General features: G+C 39.1%; 1 protein-coding gene across 1 annotated transcript in view; it reads left to right on the top strand.

The window, feature by feature from the left end:
* Window positions 1–26,773, top strand: part of LOC139944031 (uncharacterized) — a 120,008-nt gene that overhangs the window by 81,081 nt on the left and 12,154 nt on the right. The window contains 23 exon segments of the mRNA XM_071940976.1: window positions 4,731–4,844; window positions 6,114–6,227; window positions 7,315–7,425; window positions 7,684–7,797; window positions 9,532–9,645; window positions 10,236–10,349; window positions 11,786–11,899; window positions 12,446–12,559; window positions 13,482–13,595; window positions 13,951–14,064; window positions 14,880–14,993; window positions 15,663–15,776; window positions 16,245–16,358; window positions 17,295–17,408; window positions 17,767–17,877; window positions 18,346–18,459; window positions 19,073–19,186; window positions 20,313–20,426; window positions 21,118–21,231; window positions 22,482–22,595; window positions 23,361–23,474; window positions 24,883–24,993; window positions 25,875–25,988. Of these exon segments, the coding sequence (XP_071797077.1) occupies window positions 4,731–4,844; window positions 6,114–6,227; window positions 7,315–7,425; window positions 7,684–7,797; window positions 9,532–9,645; window positions 10,236–10,349; window positions 11,786–11,899; window positions 12,446–12,559; window positions 13,482–13,595; window positions 13,951–14,064; window positions 14,880–14,993; window positions 15,663–15,776; window positions 16,245–16,358; window positions 17,295–17,408; window positions 17,767–17,877; window positions 18,346–18,459; window positions 19,073–19,186; window positions 20,313–20,426; window positions 21,118–21,231; window positions 22,482–22,595; window positions 23,361–23,474; window positions 24,883–24,993; window positions 25,875–25,988 (2,613 nt within the window).

The raw sequence follows: 26,773 nt of genomic DNA, 5'->3' as shown, positions 1-26,773 counted from the left end.
TCGAGGTTGAGCGTGTGTGGTGCGTATCAGGACCCGATTTCAAAGAGAAATATTGCTGAAATATTCTCTGCTTACACGTAGCAAAAGTAAGCAGGATTTCATAGAGCTGCTTATAAGCAAAAAATATTGCTTGAAAAATATTGTCTTCTACACACATGTAAGACAAACAATATTCACTGTTAAGCCAAAAACTGTTCTATGCTAAGCAAAAATAAGCAGGATTTCATATAGAGCTCTTTAGCAACAAATATTGCTTCGATATTGTCTACTACACACAAAACAAACCATATTCTTTGTTAAGCCTAAAAATGTTCTATGCTAAGCAAAAATAAGTGCATGTGTACATAGGATACCAGTTAAATAATGCTGCATGCAAACTTGTATTTTGGCTGGTCACCTTATGCTGGTTAGTATACTTTTGTTGTACTTATATGTAGTTACTCCTTTTGCAGCTTTTTGAAATTTTGACCAGGCCAAATTTCTTAGAGCCGCTTTAAGCAGAAAATACTGCTTAGTACTATTCTGCTAAGCAGAAATGAGCAGGATACCACTCACAAGTTGTACATGTGGCATGGTAGTTTAGCTGGTAACATCTAGTTTGGTAAGCATACTTTTTTCTGCATATAAGCAGCTCTATGAAATATTGCCCTGGATTGTAAACGAGAGTTAGCATTTATAACAAGATTTGCGTTGGGGCTTTTTTGGGGCAAACGGAAAAACAATGCTGTGGCATACCATTAACAAATGCTGCTTAAAAGTTGTTTCAGAATGTGTTTATTGAGTGTTGTATTTGAAGATTGTCCAACCCTGTTGCTGTTCCCCGTCTTCCACACCAAACCCTTCCCTTATCATAGTTATAGCTGTATTTATAACTTTTCATATTGTTAATACAGGAGTTTATCTTTTTCTTGATATTTTATTTTATATGTAAATGTGATTGACTTCCTTATGAAAACTGGATGAATTTAGCCATTTGTCAAAAAAATTGTGTGCATGCACAAAGTTTTCACAAGACTTTGCTGTACTCTGGCGTATATGAACGTGCTTCAGGATGTTCTTAATTTTTACAAAACTTATTCTACGTTTGCCAGCGTATTCACCAAATTTTCATACGTCGGTACATGTTGGCTAAAACATCAAGGCGTGACAGGGCCAGTATAAGTGTGATTTCTTCTGTTTATTTGTTCATGTGCAAGTCCATCAATTTGCATAGTTTTTGAAAAAAAAAACAATTTAAATAGTCCATGTTTATTATTTGCTTCATTTTCTTTGTGTTCATGTTTTCCGTCTTTGTTGTGAATTGTTATTTTTTGTATGTTGCCGTCTATTTTTACTCTTTGAAAAAGAACTGTGTTCAAAATACAGATAGAGAGTTGCTTAAATACATCATGCATGAATACATTGACTCTTCGGGAGTGCATGATACGGATCCAGCAGTGTAAGTTAGCGATCGCTGGAGAGATTTATCAGATTCGATGAGAATAAGCCAGTAAATTGACGTAAGTTTATTCCCTTCAAGTAAAATAATATTTTTAAAAGTTCATTTCAATTGAGGGTCAACATTTATTTCATACTACTCTTCTCAAAATATAGCATAATATTGCATAGCTAAGTGAAATGATAAGCACAAAAGATAGATGAGAGAGAGTTAGTCTATGTAGACCAAAATAAAAAGAGGATGAGACGGTCAGTTTAAGCCAATGCTTGTAGAAGACAGCTAGACAGACAAAACAAACAGGTACAAAAAAACAGACTGTGTTTCAAATAATTGTATTTTGTCATGTCAGATGCTGTTTAGATAATATTTTAGTGGTACAAACACTCATCAGTGGGGTAAGTGGATTTAAAAGCAACCAAGTTAGTGATGACTTTAGTTGAAAGAGATCGTTAGTGTTTAGGGAATTATGGTACCGCTTTCCTTAACTTTTACATTATTTCTATGAACTTTAAGTAATACTTTAGTTAGCTTTGTAGGCTTAAAGTAAGTAACCCTCCCTCCCTCCCTACCTCACCCAACCTTCTTCTGTTTTTAATTCTCTTAATCTCTTTTATCCTTTCTACATTCTTTTCCTTCATGATGTTAATAATTCTCTGGTGTTGTTTTACCTACATGTGTAATATTAACAAAGTATGTCTTTGTTTGCCAATTGTTTGCTGAAGTACATGTATAACTATAGACCTTTCTATTGCAACGTCACAGGCCGAGTTTTAGCCAGTTGGGGTTGAAAAAATATTGAACGCCATAAATGCAAAACAAAAACAGAGAGCCACAGTTTGTAACAATGTCACACAATTTGGAAACAAACCAACCAATCATGGGATGTTGTTAACCAAATTGAAAGTTTGCAGAAAATTTTGAATTTTGTTAAAACATCTGTTAACATAATTGAATGTTTTGCTAACATTCGGCCGTCCAATCCAACCAGCGCAGTTTGTTAAGCAATAATAGAAACGTCTACATATAACATTGAGATGTGGGAGTGTTGTAGTGACGTTGTTCTGTTTTTCAAAGAACAAAACGTTTTGATTTGATTCAACAAACTCATCGAACTTGGTACGCAGCTTTGCTGAATACTGACTCGACTCGAGTTGCAACAATTGAGAAATGGGCCATGCATACATATGACAATGCTCAAACTGGTGGGAGAAAAAATTCACAAGGTCTTGCAGCTCATAATTTTAACTGGACCAGAATTTTTTTTCACAAAACCAGAATCGATTTGACATCACAGTTTTAAAACAAACTAAAACCCTTTGTAGTTATTGTTGTTTTAAAAACAACAATTGTGGTCAAGGTGAGGTGAGTTTTTTTTTTGTAAGAGAAAATTAATCTCATTTGTCTCTTGGGATGGGTAAGTAGACTTGGATACTGAACATATTCAAAAAGATATTTATCAGAATCAAAGTCAACATTTGATCTTAATATAAAAACAATATTTTGATTGAGATATTGAATTTGAACACACAAGACCTCCTGACACTATAATCACTGGCCTCGATCCTGTGGTCCGGTGTCAAATTCGAGCTCTTGCATATTATGTGGTATTTGCCTTAAGATTTTCACCAACGTTTTGTTTGTGTAAAATGTGAAAGGCAAGTGTGGAAACTATACTCGAAACTATACTCAAATTCTCCTGAAGACGAGCAGAGTATACTGTTTGAAATGGCGAGACCAAACCGGCTGTTTTCAGAGCCACCACTCCTTCAAGAGAGTTTTTACCCAGGTTGTACCCGCAGGTTTACTATTCATATTTATATGTATAGTTGCTATTATACTCGAATCATTCAAAATGTGGTTGTGACCATTTTTAACCTCAACCTGTCTTGTCAATCATTTGTTTGTTTTGTTTTGAACACAATCATCCCCAACAATCATATAAACCCATTGTTGTGTTTGTCGTCCGCACATAAAATGTCTTTTATTGTCCATCTTACCACAGAGGTTTTGTCCACATTTTGTTGAGGATGCAGTCGTCATTTTTGCCTTTTTGTTTTAGCCAGTGCGGGAAAACATGGATGCCTGAAATTTAATCCTCCATGTTTTATTTATCTTTAATAAATTTCCCAATAACGTCAATTTGTTCATGCCACATTTGTTTTTGTGTGAAATTGCTGGTTGGTCTATCATGTGGAAGTCAATTTATTTGAATGCACTTTAAATCGTTTTGATTCACTCTTGTTCGAGGCCCACAATGTAAAGGAACACGTTGCCTTGGATAGGACGAGTTGGTCTATAAAAAGCGTTTGTAACCGTTTCTTATAAGATACATACGGTTGGAGAGATGTTTTTTAAAGTGGAATACAATGATCCACACAAAGTCGCCTCCAAATTATTTTGAGGCATGTTTGTTCGGATCATTGTATTCTCCTTTAAAACATCTTTCTACCCATATGCATTTTATAACAAACGGTTAAACGCTTTTCAAAGACCAACTCATAACAGAAACTAATTGCCGAGAACACTCTGTATTTTGTAGCTGCGTCCTACGCACATTTTGTTGCCCAATCCTTGACAATTCATTGTCTCAGCTGCGATCAGCCTGCCAAGTTAGTCTTTACTTTTTATATTTCTACAATCCCGGCCATATCTCATGGGGCCCCAACACCAAGGCCCCCCTGCCCCCTTTCAATGTTGGCTCGCATTGCTCAGTCTGTGCTCCCATTAAAGACCCTGGACACTATTGGTAATTGTCAATGACCAGTCTTCTCACTTGGTGTATCTCAATATATGCATAAAATAACAAACCTGTGAAAATTTTAGCTCAATTGGTCGTCAAAGTTTTGAGATAACAATGGAAGAAAAAAAAACGCCATTGTTGCACGAAGTTGTGTGCTTTCAGATGCTTGATTTCGAGACCTCAAAATTTAGTTCTGAGGTCTCAAAATCAAATTCGTGGAAAACTACTTCTTTCTCAAAAACTACGACACTTCAGAGGGAACCGCTTATCACAATGTTTTATACTATCAACCTCTCCCCATTACTCATTACCAAGTAAGGTTTTATGCTAATAATTATCTTGAGTAATTACCAAATACATGTACATGTAGTGTCCACTGCCTTTAAGCGGGAGAGAGAATGTTAACAGTCACATTGCAAATGGGTGGCCCAAGCATTTTGGCCGGGATTGTAGTTGACAAAATATACCCCTGGCTATCCAAACATGGTAGTATATTAATCAATCTCTAATCAGCAGCTTTGTTGTACATGTATCTCTATCACCTCTGAACAGATATTGATGAATGTTCCAGCAATCCTTGCCAAAATGGAGGTGTCTGTACAGACCAAGTCGCCCGCTACACATGTAACTGCGAACCAGGCTGGGAGGGTGTCAACTGTGAAATCAGTGAGTAATATAATAAGAATATTTTTTAAATATATTATTATTATTACTGTTATTATTTTTATTGTTTATTTATCTATTTCATTATAATATTTTTATTGACCCTTTAAATGTGATAATCAGTGATTGATATGATAAGAATATTTATTTGTTCATTATTAAGCCCCGTTCATACTTCCTGCGAATGCGATACGAGTGTTGACATCACAAATTGGGCAACAAATAATTCGCAGCAGTTGAATTTTCTGATTGTGCTCAACTCTCTTGCGAATATCGCAGCAAAAAAAAGAGTTGTGACGTCAAATTCGCATCGCATTCACACTCGCCGGAAATATGAACAGGGCTTTATTGGTATTATTTTTAGAGTTTTAAATTTCTATTTAATAATATAGACTCTGATAGAGAACAATTCTAAAGAATGATCATTGCTCTTTAAACATGGTAACCGCTCGTCACTGGGCAATTTATTTCATTCCTTTATCTGTGGTTGAGTATGCCAATTTAATCACACCAACGCATGCCGTACAGTCCGCACCTGTATTGCTTAAATTGCAAGTAAAACTGATTTTGGCTGCTCTCAATTTGTTCACACATAAACTTTCAGTGAAGCCAAATAACTGAAACAAATGCTGTTTTTATATGGGTCGGCACACTCGGTCCCTACAAAAATGAAAATAATGATGCCCAAAAACAAACTTTTCCATTTTTTGCACTGCTTCATCATCCTCATCCTACGTCCTTGGACGGAATAGTAGAAGCAGCTTTGATGAAATGGTGCCAGGTTGTTTTATCCCTCATGAGTTGTTGGGTCTCGTTTAGATTGAGATTTGTGTCTTTGGTTATTGTGTCTCTATTAATTTTTGGTTTTACCCATACACCGATGTGTGTTAGCACTGTATACTCAGTACTTTCCCGAGTCCTGTGAAAAAATATCACAGGCATGTTACTCGGGTGGGATTCGAACCCACGACCCTTGCAATTCTAGAGCAGTGTCTTACCAACTAGACTACCGAGGTTGCCCGGCAGCTAAAGGCAGTTCGAACTGCCTTGGTAGCAAATTTTCCTGGATGTCCGCCAGAGGGACACTGCTTACCAGTCGTCAATGGGTGTTCAATTTCTATGGAGCTTCGAAGTTAATGGCGACTGTATAGGTTCAAAGACTCGCCCAAAGCTAGTTCTGCTGGGAATAGTATTATCCTTTATACTTATGGATGATCTTTTTCGTTGATTGTATTTCTACTTGTATGTGGTCTATCTACCTATGATTCCTAGATATCGACGAGTGTGCCAGTCAGCCGTGTATCAACAACGCTGGGTGTACTGATCTCATCAATGGCTATTCCTGTTCCTGCGTCTCTGGCTTCAATGGTGTCCGCTGTCAATTCAGTAAGTCCCTCATCTGGGCCCAATGCGCCTTTTCTTTTTGACCTACATGTAGTGACAGTTATTAAAGACTGGGACACATTACCACCACAGACATCATATCCATTCTAGACATTAAGACCTTTAAAGGACCCGTTAGAATTCTTCAGACTGTAGAGACAGTTGCTATGCCATACGAATCGGTCAGCGTCTGTGTAGTTATGTAAGAAACAGTGGACACCCATACACACTTCTGAATGGATGTGTATGGCACAATGGTACCAGGGTTTGCTCATCTTGAGGTAATTGCCATGCAAAGGCTTCCCTTGAACCATTTGACATAGCGACTGTTTGAAGTTTGAGGAGTTCAAATGTATTTGGGTTGAACAAAGACAAATTGACTAGAGCGGGATTTGAATCAACGACCTCCTGTTGAAAGTGCGCCCTGCTCTGTCAACTGAGCTATCCAGCCCTATGTATGTTGGCGGTATCCCTTTTCAAATGTAAGCAGTATCTTGTGTCTATTATTTGCAAGTCATTGTACAAAACTTTAATAATAATAATAATAATAATAATAATAATAATAATAATAATAATAATAATAATAATATCAAAGTCTTATATAGCGCACGTATCTACCAAACAAGGTACTCAAGGCGCTGAGTATATACAAACTTTCAGAAAGATAGGTAATTGCAGTGATGAATTTTGAGACCCGATTATTTAGCACCTTATAATGGTTTACAAGGTGCTATGGTGCATACAGCAGCCACAGCCAGGAACACCGGGGAAAACCCCTTCTCTTTTCGATAAGTGCACTGGGCTCTCTCACATGCGTTCACAACACATGGGACCAATGGCTTTACGTCCCATCCGAAGGATGAAGCAATGGTTTTAGTGTCCTGCTTAAGGACACAAGTGTCCTGGCTTGGGATTCGAACCCACACTCTGCTGATCAGAAACACCAGACACTTCCACTTTGTGATTATCTAACTTGCAAATTGCTGGTTTGAACACAAACTTAATTTTGATTCAAAACAGTATGTCAGCTATGAATGCCGGGCTGGGTTTCATAAAACCACTAATGGTCTAATTTTGTTTCCCTTGACAGATATCAACGAGTGTGACAGTAACCCCTGCGTAAACGGCGTCTGCTTCGACGGAATAAGTGCATTCACCTGTGCCTGTTTCCCTGGTTTTACTGGTACCCTGTGCGACATCAGTAAGTAGTCAGGGTAGTGATTTCTCTGTTTTTTACCTGTAATTCCAGGGTTCCCAGTTATGTTTTTGTTTGGGTTTTTTATTTGTTGTTAAAGTAGATTTAACTTGGAGTGCAAATAAGAGGGGGTTCGCCTTCGTCAAGCTTGCTTCTTGCAAATCCCCTTCACGTATTTGTTTATTCTTATCTACTTGTTTAGGTATTATAAAGAATAATAAATGAATGATAACAATTATTTATGATTGATTTGTTTGTTTATAGATATTGATGAGTGTAGCAGCAACCCTTGTGCCAATGGAGGCGTCTGTAATGATGGAATCAATTCCTTCACATGTACATGTACTGCTGGGTTTATCGGACTGCTCTGTGAAGTCAGTAAGTGTCCCTCCAACCCCCCACAACCCCTAGCTCCTCCTCTCAATTCCCTCTTTTTCTGATGTTGTTGTCTGAATGAACTTCCCATTAATGAACTTCCTCATACAAACATTGGTTTAACGTCTATGATTATGAGTTACACAAATCAAGAAATTGTGATTCAGATAGGCGACGATATATTCATTCTGGTCGTTGTGAAATCAGCGGTTAGCTGGGCGATTCGAACCCACAACCTTGTTATTGCAAGTCCTGCAGTCTAACCACTTGCATGACCATGGTGACTTCACGCTAAGCACACACTTTGGCTTACTGGGGAACAGGTTTGTAATATTGTAGTGGTTCAGCTAATAGGAGAGCCGGTCCTAAATGAATAAAGGGCGAGCATTCGCCAAAATACAATAAATAATAAATAAATGCCAGTCAATGACAGCTAAAATATATCAATAGAACTTCTCCTGCATAGGTTTAATTCATTTAACTCATAGCACACATACAAAAAGTTACAACACTACAGTATACAATACAATACATGTAGCTTACATTACACCTTACACAATGCAGAGTAAAAGTTCACAAAAAGGTCAAACATGTGGCTTCCATGCTACACACACACGGACGGACGGGCGCACTACTCACGATCTATAAATAATGCGATCCAAACATGACCCTAAAAATCACAAAAATTCAGGTATAAATGATAGCCAAAACACAAAATAATACTAACAGATAGCTCTATAAACTTATGCCTCCCAGATAAATGGGTTTTTGGAGCATGGCCAGAGCCATGCTCCCTATAAAAATATAGAGAAATCCAGACCAATTAAAATGTGCTCTTCCAAGAACGAAAAAGAGAGTGAATGTCATGTGACATCACCAAACGTAAACTTTTTAAAAGTTCAACAATGAGGGCGCACTTGGCGGATCATTACAATGTTGTATCCCCAATCCAGTTGCATAGAGCTGCCTAAGTACAAGACAAGTCCCGTTTATTATCCACAAAGATGAAGCTTGGCTTTTACTTATACTGGCCCAATAATTTCAGGGGGTTAAGCTTGCAGTGAAGTGTAAGCCTTCAATGCGCCGTATTTCTGACCACGATGACTAGAGCAAGGTTCATGTAGTCGAAACAATGAGACCAATTATTAAGAACCCACTCCGTGGTTGTGAAGTTAACAGTGATCCTTTAATCTAAATTAGTAGTTACAGCCAATGTTCTACCTTCTGCCAGGTAGGATGACAGTTCTTTTTAGAACTGAGAAGTCTCCCGAACAATCTCTGCGGTAGTAGAATATATAGCAAGACAGTTCTCTAAGAACAAACTCTACCTGGCAAGAAGACACACACACGGTGTTACCTCAAACCAAATTTACAAAGAATTCTATGTTAACGTTCTATTCTAAACTTGTGGAAGTGTCGTGGCTGAGCGGTTAAGATCACCAAATTCAAACTCTGGTGTTTCTGATCAGCAGAGTGTGGGTTCGAATCCCAAGCCATGACACTTGTGTCCTTAAGCAAGACACTTAACCATTGCTTTGTCCTTCGGATGGGACATAAAGCCGTTGGTCCCATGTGTTGTGTAACACATGTAAAAGAACCCAGTGCACTTATCGAAAAGAGAAGGGGTTCGCCACTTAATAACCAATTCTGTATAATACTAAGCGCCTTGAGTACCTTGTTTGGTAGATACAGTGTATGTGCGCTATATAAGACTTCAATATTATTATATTTTAACAGATGTGAATGAGTGTGGTAGCAACCCATGTCTGAACGGAGCAACCTGCATCGATGGGATCAACTCGTACCAATGTAACTGCAATGTCGGATTCACTGGCACCAACTGTGAAACAGGTACGCCGTGCTGAAAGTCAGTTTCATTTCTTAGAAATTTACTTTGGCCGATGTTTTTTTTTTTCGTCTTTGTAGTTGTGTGCAATTAAAATAGACTGAACAATTAAAGACACTGAACACTATTGTTAATTGTCAAAGACCAGTCTTCTCACTTTGTGTATCTCAATATAAGTATGCACAAAATAACAAACCTGTGAAAGTTGGAACTCAATTGGTCGTCAAAGTTGCGAGATAATAATGGGGAAAAAACAGCTTTGTTGCACAAATTTGTGTTCTTTCATATGCCTTAAAAAAGGCTTCAGGCCTGAAGTCTTTTATTATTTGAGTGAGAAAAATACGTTATATCAGAGGGAGCCATTTGTCACACTGTTTTTATACTATCAACAGCTCTCTATTGCTCGTTACCTAGTAGGTTTTTATGCTAACCAAGAGTGTCCAGTGCCTTTAAGCCTTGCCGATCGTGAAAACTGTTTATCAATGTTGCCGATGTTGGTAGCCGAGAGCGACAAATTAGTACCCTTATAGGATGCTAACCTATAGACTGAGTAATCAATACTTAAGTAATAAAACATTTTATTCTTGATTTGTAGATATCGATGAATGTGCCAGCAACCCATGCGCAAACGGTGGTGTCTGCCAAGACTTTGTCAACCTCTTCCGCTGCGTTTGTGCAGCTGGATACGTGGGAGATTTCTGCCAGACAAGTAAGTGTGGATGTCCAGTTGTGCCCCCCCGCCTTCTCGTTCTTCCCCCTCTCCACCCTTCCAGTTTTCTTGCCCTCCCCTTTTCTGTTTAAAGGAACATAACAGCTCCCACATGACGTAAATCGGCAATTTACGGGCAATTTGGAACACCCAGCCATGCGTTTGGCGCGAGGACGACGTGCAGCACGCGCAGATTTCACAAAACTTGTTGCCTTATTGGTTAGTAAACAGCATGGCTGCGTTGATAAACTGGGCGCTTGACGCGGCTGGAAACCAAAATGCAGTTTGCCCGTAAAGATGGTGTCTATTGCAATCTATAATTGTGCCTTGCTCAAGGGCACAAGTGTCATGACCAGGATTCAAACCCTTACTCTGCTGCTGTGACAACACCAGAGCTTGTGTGCAGGACGATTATTCCTATAAAGAAACAATACAGAATTGGGTTTTGCTAACAAAACATCTGCTGGCAGTGTTAGCACTTAATGTAATCCACCATATACAGAAACTGACAAACCTGTAGAAGTTTGAGATCGATCGGCCATCTTGGTCACAAGAAAATAGACTCAGGTTCTATAATTGATTTACAGAGAGTGGGTTTGAATCCTACCTTTGGTTGATCGCAACAATGTCTTTTGCACTTTACCATGAGTGCGTTTTGGCGACCCCAACCAGAAACATTATTCATCGGTTGAGCGTTTTCGCGTGTTTGGTTGAGTGCTGTGACGATGCTGTTCAGACCAACCGGTAACCGACTTGTTGACTCGGTTGGGCTTTGGTTGGGGTCGCCAAAACTCACTCCATGATTGCTTCTCTCCAGCCAGGAGTACAAATGGGTATCAGCGAGAGCTGGGGAGTAAACCTGCGATGGACTGGCATCCTTTCCAGGGGAATAGAAATATTCTCAGTCCTTTTTTTTATTCCAAGGAAACCGGATACATGTAAAGACCCCCTGATGAGCCATATTTGCTCCCAACTATTTGACTCATCTGAGCCCAATTTCATGGCTCTGCTTACCGCCGAGCTCTGCGCTTACGATAACGATTCCCCGCTTGATGTGCAAGCGCCGAATTTCTTTGCTAGCCTTGAAAACATAAAATGCCAAGTAACGTGGAGTACGCACGCGCAGAAGCCAAAATTCCCCGCTAACCCGTGAAATACGCTTGCAAGCGCCGAATTTCTTTGCTAGCCTTGAAAGCATAGAATGCCAAGTAACGTGGAGTACGCACGCGCAGAAGCCAAAATTCCCCGCCAACCCGTGAAATACGCTTGCCGTAAGCACAGAATTCCCTGCTTCCGTAAGCGGCGATTCTGTGCTTACGGTAAGCAGAGCCATGAAATTGGGCCCTGTTGCTGTTGATACAAGATCAAATCACTTAGTTTGGTGAATTTATTCTAACTGTTTTTGTTTTTTTTTATTTGTTATTTTCTCTCGGCAGATTTCAATGAATGTGGAAGTAGCCCCTGCTTTAACGGAGCCACATGCGTAGACAATGTCAACTCCTACTCTTGTACCTGCGTACCAGGCTTCACTGGTTTCCGCTGTGAAGAAGGTTTGCAAGTTTATCTCTTTATTATTATATTTTTTTGTTTTAACAATGAAAAAAATAATACTTTACTTCATAGCAGTGTTGTAGCCACGGTGGGCAGTGCTGGGCGGGCCTGCCCAAGACTCACAATTTTTGCCCAGCACTCTGAGCAAAATACATTGTGTTGCCCAGCACAGATTTCAAAATATTGTCCACTGTGCATTGATCTAAGACACAGGAGTATCAAATATTACTAGAGAAAGAACACAGTAAAAAAGTCCATTCAACTTATTGCATGACCAAATAACACAAATAACGTGGAAACCTTGGCCCACTTCAGAAATAACATCCATTAATTTTAACACAAATTACTTTGTTGATCCACTCGCACTTAGTGGACTTGCGAAAAATTTGATTTATTGCCCACAACTAAAACTGGTCTAGCACAACAACCCTGCTCCATAGTTAACTAAAACTTGTTGTTTTTCAGAGGACATGTATGTGTAAGTGTATGGAAATACATTTAAATGTGTATCTGAATTGAACTGAATTGATGTTAATTTGTTTCAGATATCAATGAGTGTTTCATTCGGCCATGTCAGAATGGAGGAGTGTGTTTAGATGAGATCAATGACTACCAGTGCGTCTGCCGTAGAGGCTTTATGGGATTCAACTGCCAGACAAGTATGTCATGAAGTTTTATTTTTTTATAAGGGAGACCTATAACTGTCCTACGGTATACCTCACGATATACAAGAGGTTCAAGGAACACGTTGCCTTGGATCGGACGAGTTGGTCTTTGAAAAGCGTTTGAAGCCGTTTGTTATGAAATGCAAATGGTTAGATAGATAATTTAAAAGTAGAATATAATGATCCACACAAACATGCCACGAAATTGCACAGTTTTGCTTTTACGCCGCGAGTCAAAATTTTGACTGCATAAAATAGCCGACAGTGTTAGTTCATGGCGTACATGTAAATGGAAAACCGTGCAATTTCGAGTGATACTTGTGTGGATCATTATATTCTACTTTTAAAATATCTTTCTAACCATATGCATTTTATAACAGAGGGTTCCAAACGCTTTTCAAAGCCCAACTCATCCAATAAGGCAACAAGTTCCTTTAAAGACACAAACCTAGGGTAAAAGGCCATCACTAAACAATTAAAGGTGCATAGAGTGAGTGTATTGACTAGTTATGAAAGTTCTAGACATTGAATACAATTGGCACGAAAGGAAGAAAAATTAAAAATATATATACAAAGCTAAGTTTTGGTCATTTTGAAAAGTGTTGTGGGAAAGGGCGAACAAGGGGAAAAAAAGTTAAATCCGCGAAACTTGACTTATTTTTCTACAAAACTTGATTTCTACTCGGAATCTGAGGCTCTGCAGGTTATTTAAGAAAAAAGAACAATAACAGCAGCTTTTAAACCAATACATGGTGCTAAGGATGAGGTCTCATAATTCAAGCATACATGTAGTCCCACATACCTTGCAGGAAATACTGTATGTTAAAGCGTCTTGAGCGTCACTGAGTGACGGATGTATGCGCTATATATACATGTAAAAAGCCACTTTTATTAATATTTTGATTGTTTTTGCCAGATATAAATGAGTGTTCCAGTGGTCCATGTGCTAATGGTGCTACATGCTTCGATGAGATTGACGGGTACCGGTGTGCATGTGTAGCAGGATGGACCAGTGCCAACTGTGATCTTGGTAAGTCCTAAAGCCGTTAAGGTCCAACGAAAAGTTGCATAATAACCCGTTTTTTAATAACCCGTTTTTATATAGCGCTTTTCACACCCAGAGGAAATGTGCATTGCTACATATGTTAAACCTGGTTCATGCATCCTGCGTATTTTGACGTCACAAAGCTGTTTGCGCAGCAAATGTTTCGCAGGAGTTTAGCACAAGTCAACTTTTGCCAACTTTTCGTTGCCCCTGGAATGACATCAAAGCTATTCGAATGTACCGGGGTTGACCTGTCGACCCAGGGAAGCTAATCGAACGCACCCAGTGTGAGAAGGCAATATGTTCATTTTTTTTTCTTATTTTTTTTCTTTTTCTGTAGACATTAACGAGTGTGCCAGCAATCCTTGCCGTAACGGTGCAACGTGTAACAACCAGGTCAATGCCTACTCTTGTTTGTGCCGTCCTGGATACACCGGAAACAACTGTGAAATTGGTGAGTTTGTGAAAATAAGCTACTTCAAGCATTCAGAGAAGGTCATTTGTGTCTTGTTCTCTTTCGTTTAATCTCTGGATCAAGGTGAACATTGAATAAAGTCAAAATGGTAGTTTAGTGACTTCAAGCCACTTGATGGTATCCTCATCGAGGTCTTCGAGTCCCTGCTCCACCTTTGTTGTTCTGAAGTCAGGGCAGTCATGAATGTTGTGGCTGATGGGCTGTGGCCTGCCACACGGACACAAATTTGAGTTGGTAAGCTCCAATGCTATGGAGGAACAAGGCATCACGGCCCCAGCCAGTTCTAAGGCGATTGAGTCGGACCCGGTGGACCCAGGTCGTATGTGTGCTTCTATGGGAAAAATAATTCAAGCAAAAGAACGACAAAATTATTCAGACACAAAGGAGGCTGTATATAAGTCAGGAGCTGGACGTTGCTAATAATACCCCCATCACACCGACTTTGTTCTCACTATGTTCTGGAGAATGTAGTGTTGTTGTAGGACGATATGAATGTGCGCGGCGAGGAGGGATCGAGCGGAGATCGCGATAGTTGAGTGATATAGTGTTCCTGGTTTGTTCGGCAGCATACTGTGCCACAGCACCTTGTTAACCATTGATGCTATGAAATAGGAGTAGGTCTCATAATTCAAAACGTAGTCCTAAATACCATGCAGGAAAACACTGTATGCTTATAAGGGCCTTGAGTGTCACTGAGTGACGGGTATAAGCGCTGTATAAGAAGCCCCTATTATTATTTCTATTATGTGAGTTTAATACAGTTTGCCGTCTGTCTCTCTCTCTTCTCTATTAAGATATTGATGAATGTTCAAGCAGTCCATGTTTGAATGGCGGACGTTGTCGTGATAGCATTAATGCCTACAGCTGCTCCTGCCCCGATGGTTACACCGGCACCAACTGTGAAACTGGTAAGGCCCAGGATGTATTTACTCATGTAAAGATGAAGGTCATCTGTTTTTCCAACTTGACTCAAAAATTTAAGATTTAAAATTCTAAACAGCTATTTTAATAGATTTTAGAAAGTATTGTACAAAGGAAAACTACTCGCCAATGATAGATGGTTGTTAATTAAAAACTAAAAAAACAAGTTATATCCTAACCACCTACATAGTCTGTCTCAACTAGCTTTACTCTAAAATGGTCATTTGTTAACCGCTCTTACAACTAATGACAATAAAAACTGCTGGTGAGAAGTCTACAGCAGCTTTCGATGGCATAAAGCATTGTGAGAAGCATTTTAAAAAAAGACATCTGTTTTTATGCCCTGAAATTTGAGTATGTATGTGAAGCGTCAAATTGTTTTTACTTCTTTGGGTTTATTCTTCCTTCAGGCACCTGTTTTGGGTTTTGGGGGGTATCTCAAAAACACAACAAACTTTTTGAGATGAAATTTCAACATGTTAGTTTTATTCTATATACCTAAATTTAGATAGGATTAAAACAACCGAACGGTTCCAAAAACTAAAGGTATGCTTTGCCTTAAAAAAATTACATTATGGCATAATCAAGTGTCCTTAAGTAGAATTTATTAACTTGCAGAACTGATTCTTATACATGTAGATTCATATTTTTTGCAGAAATAAATGAGTGTGCCAGCAACCCGTGTCAAAACAGCGCTACATGTAGGAATGGCATCAACTTCTACTCATGTAACTGTCTGCCAGGCTACGATGGAGTCAACTGTGAAAATGGTAAGAGGTTGTTATTATTGGGGGGTTTTATTATTATTATATTATTTTATTTTTTCATTTATTCATTCAAATATTTATTTCCATACTTCATGAAAACAGAGTACAAAAAATTTTTCTTAAAGGAATAACCAATAAACAAAGCTATGTTTGCTTTTTTTGCTTTTTTATGTTTTCAAGAGCAAATTCTTAACCATTATAATCAAGCCCCAGATCGCATAGTACATGTAGGACTTTTAAAACCAAAGATGAATGTTTATAATTGGGCTTGCTGCTCGCAAGGTTTCGATCCCGCATGCTTTCGCGCTTTGCGCTCAGAGTTCATTTTTTTATTTTTCAACAGCCTATCCCTGGTAGCTAAAGAGACAGTTTATAAGTAAATTATTAGAAGTGACTTTAGCTACGGCTTTAACATCAAAGTGTTGACGTGGTTGAGACTCATCTACACATTTTCCTTTCATCCTTCTTCAGATATCAATGAATGTTCAAGTCGCCCCTGCCGCAACGGAGCTCAGTGCACGGACCTTGTGAATGGGTTCACCTGTACATGCGCCGCTGGATGGACTGGAACCACCTGCACAGACAGTAAGAAAAGCTTATGTTGTAAACCTCCCATGTACATATAGTAAAGCCCCTTTCACACGAGAGCACTTTAGCAAGGGTCTCTTGCTAAATTGTAGCATGGTTGTTAAACTTTACAAAATGTACCTTATGTGATTTGTTTCTATTAATCAAGTTCTCTTGCAAAATCTTGTCAAACATTGACAAGATTAAATAGCTAAATCTTACAACCATGCTAAAATCAGGTGAGGGACCCCAGTTAAGTTGCTGTCGTGTGAATAACACTTATTTAGGGAGCTGGTTGGACTGGAACCACCTGCACAGAGAGTAAGAAAAGCTAACCTCTAAGAACAAACTCTACCTGGCAAGTACATTAGATACACACACGGTGTTACCGCAAACCCAATAAATATGTAAACCTCCTCCCATGTAAAGTAACTGTGGCAATGCAAACTAAGATTCTACCAGTAAAGAGTTCAGGCTTAAAGGAACACGTTGCCTTGGATCGGTCAAGTTGGTCTTTGAAGAGTGTTCTGTAACCGTTTGTTATAAAATGCATATGGGTAGAAAGATGTTGTAAAAGTAGAATACAATGATCCACACAAACATGCCTCGAAATTGCACGGTTTTTCTTTTACGTAGTCGCCTAACACGGTTGGCCATTTATGGGAGTCAAATTTTTGACTCCCATAATGGTGACAGTGTTAGTTCGCAAAGTAAAAAGAAAGGATCATTATATTCTACTTTTAGAACATCTTTCTAACCATATGCATTACATAACAAACTGTTTCAAACGCTTTTTAAAGACCAACTCGACCGATCCAAGGCAACGTGTTCCTTCAATGAAACTGGGCCCTTGTCTGGCCGAGAATAAAATGCCTTTTAAACGACGAGAGCACATAGTGAGGTTTGTAGATAATTTGCGAGTGTTATAACGATCTGTTGTGATGTTTTTTTTAGATATCAATGAGTGCGGCAGCAACCCTTGTCAGAATAACGGTAACTGCCTGGACCAGATCAATCGCTACATCTGCACCTGTAGAGAAGGCTTCTCAGGAATCAACTGCGAAATCAGTAAGTCTATCTTATTAAACAATTTATGTGACGTCACTCTATTGATCGAAGTGTAGATTATTTTTACGAATCTACACTTAACTGTAGATTCGTCAATGCTAAATTGTATGGACATTTCTTGTCTGAGGGCAAACATCTCTTTTTGAATTTAAAATGTTGGCATCTCTGAGTATGATATAACTTTTATAGCCATAACCTTCGTAAAACTGAAGTATGAAATATTTTAAACAAACAGACTTGCGCACACGCAAAACTAAACATGGTTCGGACCAACTTGGTCCCGGATGTTCAAATATGCGCAAGTCCTGCACAGTATAAAGGCTGCAATTAATATTCCACCTGTTTTCTTCCTTGTTAGATATTGATGAATGTGAGAACAGACCGTGTGTGTTTGGACAATGTACTGATCTTATCAATGGATTCAGCTGCCAGTGTACACCAGGATATACCGGAACCATCTGCGACACAAGTAAGTTACACTCGTTTCAGACAGGTGCTCCAGCGTCGCGCTGAACCAAATTTTGATTTATGGAAACTTGGAAGTATGAAACAGTTAGGAGGGACTGGACGCGCTAGAAGTGGAAAGATCAACTGTTGCAGTCGGTCGGAACGACTCTGGAGCGCCTTGGCTTCAAACGTCGATCTTGTCATGAGCCGAACCTAATGTAAATGTTATGTTAAGTTCGCCTGTATAAAACCAAAATTTTATTGGCTCGACCCAGAGTTGCTCCTTATCTGTTTGGTTTGGTGAGACTCTGGAGCGCCTGTCTGGACCAGGTGTTACTCTCACATAGGTTTGAACTGCCTCTAGCTGCTGAGCAATTTTGGAGATTTTAGAACCATTTAGAGAACTTGTGACTGTGACACAAGTAATTTACTCTAAAAGATTTTAAAATTAAAGATTAAAAATATTTGTTGATGATTTGTTGAATTTTAGATATCCAGGAATGTTTCAGTTCACCTTGTGAGAATGAAGGGCGATGTATCGATGGAGTCAACAGCTACTCATGCCAGTGCCGAGCTGGATTTACCGGAGAGAGATGTGAAACTGGTGAGTTGTGTTTACTCAATTTGAGTCATCACCCCCCTCGAGTCCCAAGTACTCAAGATCGATGTAGGGTGGCATGGCCGAGTGGTTAAAATCATCGAATTCAAGTTCTAGTGGTTAAGTCATCGAGTGTGGATTCAAATCCCGGTCGGAACACTTTGTGTCTTTGAGCAAGATACTTTACTGTAATTGCTTCTCTTCACCCAGGGGGATAAATGTGAGGGTAGAGGTTGATATTGTGTTTTGAAAAAGTTTTTAGACACAACAGCAGCCCGGGGTTGTATACTCCCCAGTGAGCTGAGAAAGATTAAAGGGATGTTATTTACCCAATGACCTGCAGTCGAGTTCACCAAACTTCTCCTTCCTAGGGATTAATCTTAAGACTTGGGACGAGTTAAACAGATGAAGACGTTAATACTCATTGAACCCATCCTAAGTTAAGATGAGTTTCTCGTCTTATAAAACTCAAGATACATGTAGGATTAATTCTCGTGTTTCATGAAATCGGCTGCAGAGCACTAATGTAAAGCACATTGATACGTCTAATGTGGAATGCGCTATATAAGAATTTGTTATTGATATTAGTATTTTCTTTGTCTTCTGTCATCTCCAACAGACATCAATGAGTGTGCTAGCTCCCCTTGTCGCAACGGAGGCCAATGTGCTGATCTTGTCAACCAATTCCAATGTACCTGCCTGGCCGGATTCTACGGAATCTTCTGTGAAACCAGTAAGTTTCGAAAACTCAAGCATGATATTTGTGTCGCTATACTTTTTGCTAAGGATCCGATTTTCCTCTAATCTGGCTATTGCTTGGTGGTCCAGTGGTAAGTTATCTATATAGCCTCTGAGGTGTTGTGACTGAGCGGATAAGAGAACCAAATTCAAGCTATGGTGATTCTGTCCGGAGTGTGGGTTCGAATCCCGGTCATGACACTTGTGTCCCTGAGCAAGACACTTAACTATAATTGCCTCTCTCCACCCAGGGGTAAATGGGTACCTGTGAGGGCAGAGATGGTTCTTGTGATTGATTTAGCCGAGTAGCTCATTTGTTGCACAAGGCTGTATATTCCCCAGGGAGCTGAGATGGTTTAAGGAATGATTTAAGATCCAGTGACCAGGGGTAATAATGTTGGAGCACCTTGAGCGTCACTGCGTGACAGACCTGAGCGCGATATAAGAAGCCATTATTATAAGTTTGAGATCGATTGTTCATCTGGGTCACAAAGAAAAAAATATGGAAAAACCTGATCACACATTTTGTATGACATCGATTCTTAAAAGAATATTATTGATTCATAAACCACTCACTGAGCAATAAACTCCAAATAAGCAACTACTTTTATTTCTCATCAAATATGACATTGCAGACAAAAACAATTCAAGAGATGCTTTCTACAATCATTTTCATTAGACTGTGTAGTTTTGATTCTTACCAATTCTGAAATGTTCCTTTAACTTAACTTAGTCCGTTGTTTGTCTTTAAAAGCAGTGGACACTATTGGTAATTACTCAAAATAATTATTAGCATAATACCTTACTTGGTGACGAGTAATGGGGAGAGGTTGATGGTATAAAACATTGTGAGAAACAGCTCCCTCTGAAGTGACATAGTTTTCGAGCAAGAAATAATTTTCCACGCATTTGATTTTAAAGCACACAACTTCATTTAACAAGGGTTTTTTTCGTTTCATTATTATCACGCAACTTGGACGACCAATTGAGCTCAAATTTTCACAGGTTTGTTATTTTATGCATATGTTGACATACACCAAGTGGGAAGACTGGTCTTTGACAATTACCGATAGTTTCCACTGTCTTTAACATTATTTTGTACTCAACTTCTCTTCTTATAGATAACAATGAGTGTCGTAGCAACCCGTGTAGAAATGGAGCGACATGTAATGACGCTGTCAATGGATACACATGTACCTGTGCTGCAGGTTTCACTGGCATCAACTGTGAAGCTGGTAAGTGCAGAATGAATATAATAATATATAATTATATAGCGCTTTATACACCAGAAGGACATCTCACAACACTGAAACATACATTAGTTTATGCAAGGTATTGGACTAAGTTTGAATTGTGAGATCTACTCTTGTTACATAGCACCATGTATTGGTTTTATGCTTGGAATTTCTTCTGGGTGTATTGTGATAAGGTATTTATCTTCAAGCAAACTTGGCACGTGCATAGAACACACAAGACGCATGGTAGTGATATTAGCCGTGCAATATAGGTTTTTATCACCACTCCATTCTGCCAATCTGATTGGAGGATTAGCACGTACTTGAAGATACTAATAATAATAACAACTGCATTTATACAGCGCCTAACACCTTCAAAAGAGAGTCTCTAAGCGCTCAGAGGAACAAAATAAAATTAAATATACATGAATTGAACAGAAATGTTTTGAGAAGAGTCTTGAAACTTGAGATATTGGTAGCTTGTTTGATGTGTAGAGGGAGATTGTTCTATAAATGAGGTGCAGCAAACTGAAAACTACGTTGACCATATGTTTTGGGGGCAATGTTCGGAATTACAAGGGTGATGTCTTTGTTAGCAGAACGGAGGTTTCTAGTTGCAGTGAATGGACTGAGTTGATTTAGATTTGTCTTCCTTGCTGTAATTCTGAATCTCTTTGTCTTTTCTTCATAGAAATCGATGAGTGTGCATCTTCACCCTGTCTAAACTTTGGCAACTGCGTGGATCTGATCAACAGATACGCCTGCGATTGTGCCGCAGGATACGAGGGAACCAACTGTGAAACCAGTGAGTTGATTTAATGGACGGAACCGTCATGTTCGTTGGTTGTCTGGCCCACCAAAAATAGCCTGCATGCCCCTTAAATATAATTAAACTAGTGTAGGTTGTATTTTGAAAAATTAGAGTGACCAGTGTGGAGTATTCTTTTAAGAATTTCAAGCTCAAAAAATCCAGAATGTTGTGATTTTGAATAGAATGAAGAAATCAATTTACTCCTCAAATCTTCATTATTTGCAATAAATAGTTAATGGGCTGATGTTTCAACTATAGGGAGTTTTAGCTGCACGTTACGTGAGCAACATGAACGTCAGTTATTGTGTTGTTAAAATCTTACGTTTTTAGCATACGTGAACATCCTATTTTTCACGTCAGGTACATACGTGCACACGTCATACGTGAGCAAAAAAAAAAAAACCTTAGTAGTGACGTTACCTAGAAACGACACAATTTGTTGACGTTCACGTTCACGTTTTTGCTCGCGTAACGTGCAGCTAAACCTCCCTACTAGCAGAGTCTTTCTCAAAGACTTAAGAAAGACTTGGCTATTATCTTTGCGTTCATTATTTGGTTGTAAGCAGTTTGCAACAGCTAATTCAATTTTCTTCATAACCCGCAAACTCATGGTTTTTTAATAGTTTATTCAAATCAATTTACATTTATTATTTCCATACTGTTTAAACTTAACACAGCATTACAGAATGCATTTACAATGTAATAACGGACCAGTGTAGTTAAAAGGTTTTAACAATCAAAGAAATGAACAGTACTTTAAAGGGAAGGTACACGTTTCGTAATTACTCCCAAAAAAATATTAACTTTAAAACTGACTTGGTAATGAGCAATGGAGAGGTGTTGATAGTATAAAACATTGTGGGAAACGACTCCCTCTGAAGTAATGTAGTTTTTGAGATAGAGGTAGTTTCTCCCTAAAATAATAAAAGACTTCTAGCTAGAAGTCTTTTATTCTTATCTGAAAGCACACAAATTCGTCCAACAAGAGTGTTTTTTTCTTTCATCATTATCTCGCAACTTGGATGACCAATTGAGCCCAAATTTTCACAGGTTTGTTATTTTATGCTTACGTTGGGATACACCAAGTGAGAAGACTGGTCTTTGACAGTTACCAAACGTGTACCTTCCCTTTAAATGTTTGTTAATATTTGTATATGTTGAGTTTGTGGTATTGTTTTTTTGAGCATGTTTTTTTAGCACTCTACTCTTGATAAACTGGTGGACTTTTCTTTTCTTTCTATCAGATATTGATGAGTGCAATAGCAACCCGTGCTTTAATAGCGGAGTGTGCCTCGATGCTGTCAACTTCTTCACCTGTAATTGCCGAGCTGGATACACCGGCAATCGTTGTCAAACAGGTAAGTTATCCAGATATTTAAATTATTATTGGGTGGCATAGTTGGCATGTGCGTAAAGCGCTCGCCTCTCACCAAGGTGACCCCGGTTCGATTCCCGGCCGGGCCATATGTGAGTTGAGTTGTGCATTGGTTCTCTGCTTTGCCACGAGGGTTTTCCAGAGCATCCAGTTTTCCTCCCTCGGGAAGAATCAAACACTTTCGATCTTGGCTTTGCTGCGTGGTCATAATGGGTTGATGTGGCTGGCAGCCAAAGGCGCCCTTGCATGCCTGCTTCTCGAATACGTTGTAGCCGCGTCCTTCGCAATTCAGCTCTTAGCTGCGAGTAAGGATGATTAGCCCCCCAAATTATTATTATAAATCAAGTTTTTGTTCACTGATCCATAGTAAGCGCTTTCGGTTAAAGGACATTACAGAATTGGATTTTGCTAACAAAACAGTTACTGGCTGTGTAAGCACTTGATGAGATCGATTGGCCGTCTGGGTCACGAGAAAACAGCAAAAAAACTTATTACACATTTTGCATGACACTGATTCATGAAGTTGTTTGCTACCGGGCAATCTCAGTGGTCAAGTTGGTATGACACTGCTCTAAGATTGCAAGGGTCGTGGGTTCGAATCCCGCCCAGGTAATATGCCTGTGATTCTTTTCACAGAACTTGGGAAGGGAGTATACAGTTCTAACACACATCGGTGTCTATGGGTAAAGCTAAAATGAATAAAAGTTTCATTGTCATGGATTGGCGTGTTTTCTTTCCTTTTTTTAAGATATCAATGAGTGTGCCAGCCTCCCTTGCCAGAACGGAGGAGTGTGTACAGATCTTGTTAATTCCTACCGCTGTACCTGTCTGGACGGCTTTAGCGGTACCAACTGTGAAACAAGTAAGTCATGTATAGGGTCTAGTCAATGTCACTTTAACCCTGTGTTACCCCACCCCTATCAGATATATACATGTACCAGTGCCATAATATTAATAATAATACAAATTATACCGCTCTTAAAGCCATTGGACACCTTTCGGTATACAGTATTGTCCAAGGCCCACACTTCGTGTACCACAACTTACAAAACCATATATATATAAAATAACAAACCTGTGAAAATTTAGGCTCAATCGGTCATCGGAGTCGGGAGAAAATAACGGGAAAACCCACCCTTGTTTCTGCACGTTTCGCCCTGTCATGACATGTATTTAAAATAAATCCGTAATTCTCGATATCGAGAATTGATATTGTTTTAATGTTTTCTCAAAAAGTAAAGCATTTCAAGGAATAATATTTCAAGAGAAGTCTTTCACCATTACCTTCTGTAAACCCTGTAAGTTATTTGTAAATCTGTGAACTTTAAAAAAAAATTCTGTTCTGAAAGAGTCCAATGGCTTTAATACAACGTTTCTAAGCGCATGGTGCTGGCGTCCTGGTGAAGACTATAGTAAACCAGGGCAACAGCACCAAAATAAAGAACAATTTACATGGTATAAAAACAAAATAAGCAAACAAAAGCAGAAATAAACATGAGAAATAAACACAATTAACAGAAAATAACAAGCTGCAGAATGGGGTACTGCAGCGTGCAGTCCATTTGGGAAAATGAGTAAACATGTACATGTACCTCCATTACATACTGGTTTCATACTGGTAGAAAAGCTATTAACCTTTCCAGACGTTGTAATGATAACTTGGAGAAAAATCCCCCAAAATCATGTTTTTAATTGGTTTTGCTAATTACTATGTTTTTACATGTACACACTATAAAACCGCAGTAAAAAGATTCCTGTACACAAGCCTTTACAAAAGTTTGTTTAAACTGGAGATTCCGAGGCCATGTTTTAGTAAAGACTACATGTATATAATTCCTGTCTTAAAGACAGTGGACACTATTGGTAATTGTCAAAGACCAGTCTTCTCACTTGGTGTATCTCAACATATAGATAAAATAACTAACCTGTGAAAATTTGAGCTCAATCCGTTGTCGAAGTTGCGAGATAATAATAAAAGAAAAAAACACCCTTGTCACACGAAGTTGTGTGCTTTCAGATGCTCGATTTCGAGACCTCAAATTCTAAACTTGAGGTCTCGAAATCAAATTAGTGGAAAATTACTTCTTTCTTGAAAACTACATTACTTCAGAGGGAGCCGTTTCTCACAATGTTTTATACTATCAACCTCTCCCCATTACCCATTACCAAGTAAGGTTTTATGCTAAGAATTATTTTGAGTAATTACCAATAGTGTCCACTGCCTTTAAAAAACTTCTCATTTTCCTCTGATTCTTGTCTATTCTGTTTAGACACCAATGAGTGTAACAGTGGTCCATGTGTGAACGGTGCCTGCCGGGATGAAGTGGGCGGCTATTCATGTGACTGCTTCCTCGGATACACCGGAATTAACTGTGAAACTGGTGAGTTCTCAATTTATACATGTACTTCAGTTGTTTGTTTGTTTGTTTCTCGTCGTGGAAGTGTCGTGGCCTAGCAATTAAGAGCACCGAATTCAAACTCTGGTGTTTCTGATCAGCAGAGTGAGTGTGTGTTCGAATCCCGAGCCGTGACATTAAACATAGCTTTGTCCTTCAGATTAGACATAAAGCTGTCGGTCCCGTGTGTTGTGTAACGCATGTGAAAGAACCCTGTACACTTATCGAAAAAGGATGGGGTTCGAGGGGAGCATCAATTGATGGCCCTCCAGACACATTGCTATTCGTAGCTCCTCCTGTTGCAGTCCAGAGTCCCGGCACAAGGTGTCCACATAGGTGGTTTGTGGTCTGCCACGGGAACAGTGTCCCCCTGAGTAGGGGCCCAAAGCACCAGCTTGCTCGCTGCCAGCTCAGTATGTCTGAGACAGTGACCTGCTAATCTCAGTGACCTTAGCTTTCGATCCAAACCGGACCTTCCTCAGAGGCATAAACCAGTGCAAACAATTCATACATGTATATCCATTCATAGAAAAAAAAAGAGGGGAAACGGATTAGGGTAGGCGCGGGAAAATTATAGCCAATCAAAGTTTCTATTTAAGAAACAATTGGTGGCTATGAATCAATAGGAGTAAAGTGGTCAGGACACACGGGATGGTCAGTATGAAAGAATGGATTACTGGTCCATAAAAGTGTTAAATGCATTTTTCGATATCAATGCATTGTTTGATAACAATGCAGGGAAACATGAAAGGGTTGGATTAGAGAGCAAATTGTGATGTGATGTGATGTGATTAACAATTGTCAATTAAAGAATTGTTTTATGACATGTTTGTGTATATTTCTTTTCTTGACACTTTTCTTGACAGATATCAACGACTGCGCCATTAACCCATGCCGCTTTGGAGGCACCTGTACCGATATGTTAAACGGCTACTCCTGCCAGTGTGTGCCTGGATTCACCGGAGAGAATTGTGAAACCAGTAAGAACATCTTTCATTTTAAAACTTTATGGCCTTGTCTGGCATTCAGTTCCTGAAAACCTCAGTGAAATACACGACACCCCCCTCTTTCAGCAGCAACTAAAGAGAAACCGGTTCACAATTGCTTTCCCTTCCACTTGAGAATTCCCTCTTTTCCATCTTGACCGGCGCCTTTGAATGTTTTTTAGTCAGATTAAAGGCAGTGGACACCTTTGGTAGATCAGTCAACTCACTTTGTGTATCCCAACATGTGTATAAAATAACAAACCTGTGAAAATGTGAACCCAATTGCAAGATAAAAACACCCTTGTCACACGAAGTTGTGTGCTTTCAGATGCTTGATTTCGAGACCTCAAATTCTAAATCTGAGGTCTCGAAATCAAATTCGTGGAAAATCACTTCTTTCTTGAAAACTACGTTACTTCAGAGGGAGCTGTTTCTCACAATATTTTATACTACCGACAGCTCTCCATTACTCATTACCGAAATCAAATTTTCGGAAAACTACTTCTTTCTCTTGTTATTACAATGGTCGTGCCAGCTCTCTACAAACTAAGCTATCTAGCCCTGACGTTGGCGGTCTCCCTATTTTGTCAAAATCTTCGTTTGGGGTGCTAGTAAGAAGCCATTCAACCTCAAGCAAATCAAAAATGAGAAGACAACTTGAAAAAAATACCTTTTTTTTCCCTAATTTTTAATAGTTCCCCCGTTTGAATGTGTAAACCTACTCACTGCTTTATAATTGCGAAGGTCGTGGTTTCGAATCCCATTGGAGTAGAAATGCA

The sequence above is a fragment of the Asterias amurensis genome, chromosome 11, assembly GCF_032118995.1.
Source record: "Asterias amurensis chromosome 11, ASM3211899v1".
Taxonomy (NCBI): Eukaryota; Metazoa; Echinodermata; class Asteroidea; order Forcipulatida; family Asteriidae; genus Asterias; species Asterias amurensis.
The sequence above is the reverse complement of the archived record's forward strand: the minus strand, read 5'-3'. Positions and strand labels throughout refer to the sequence as shown.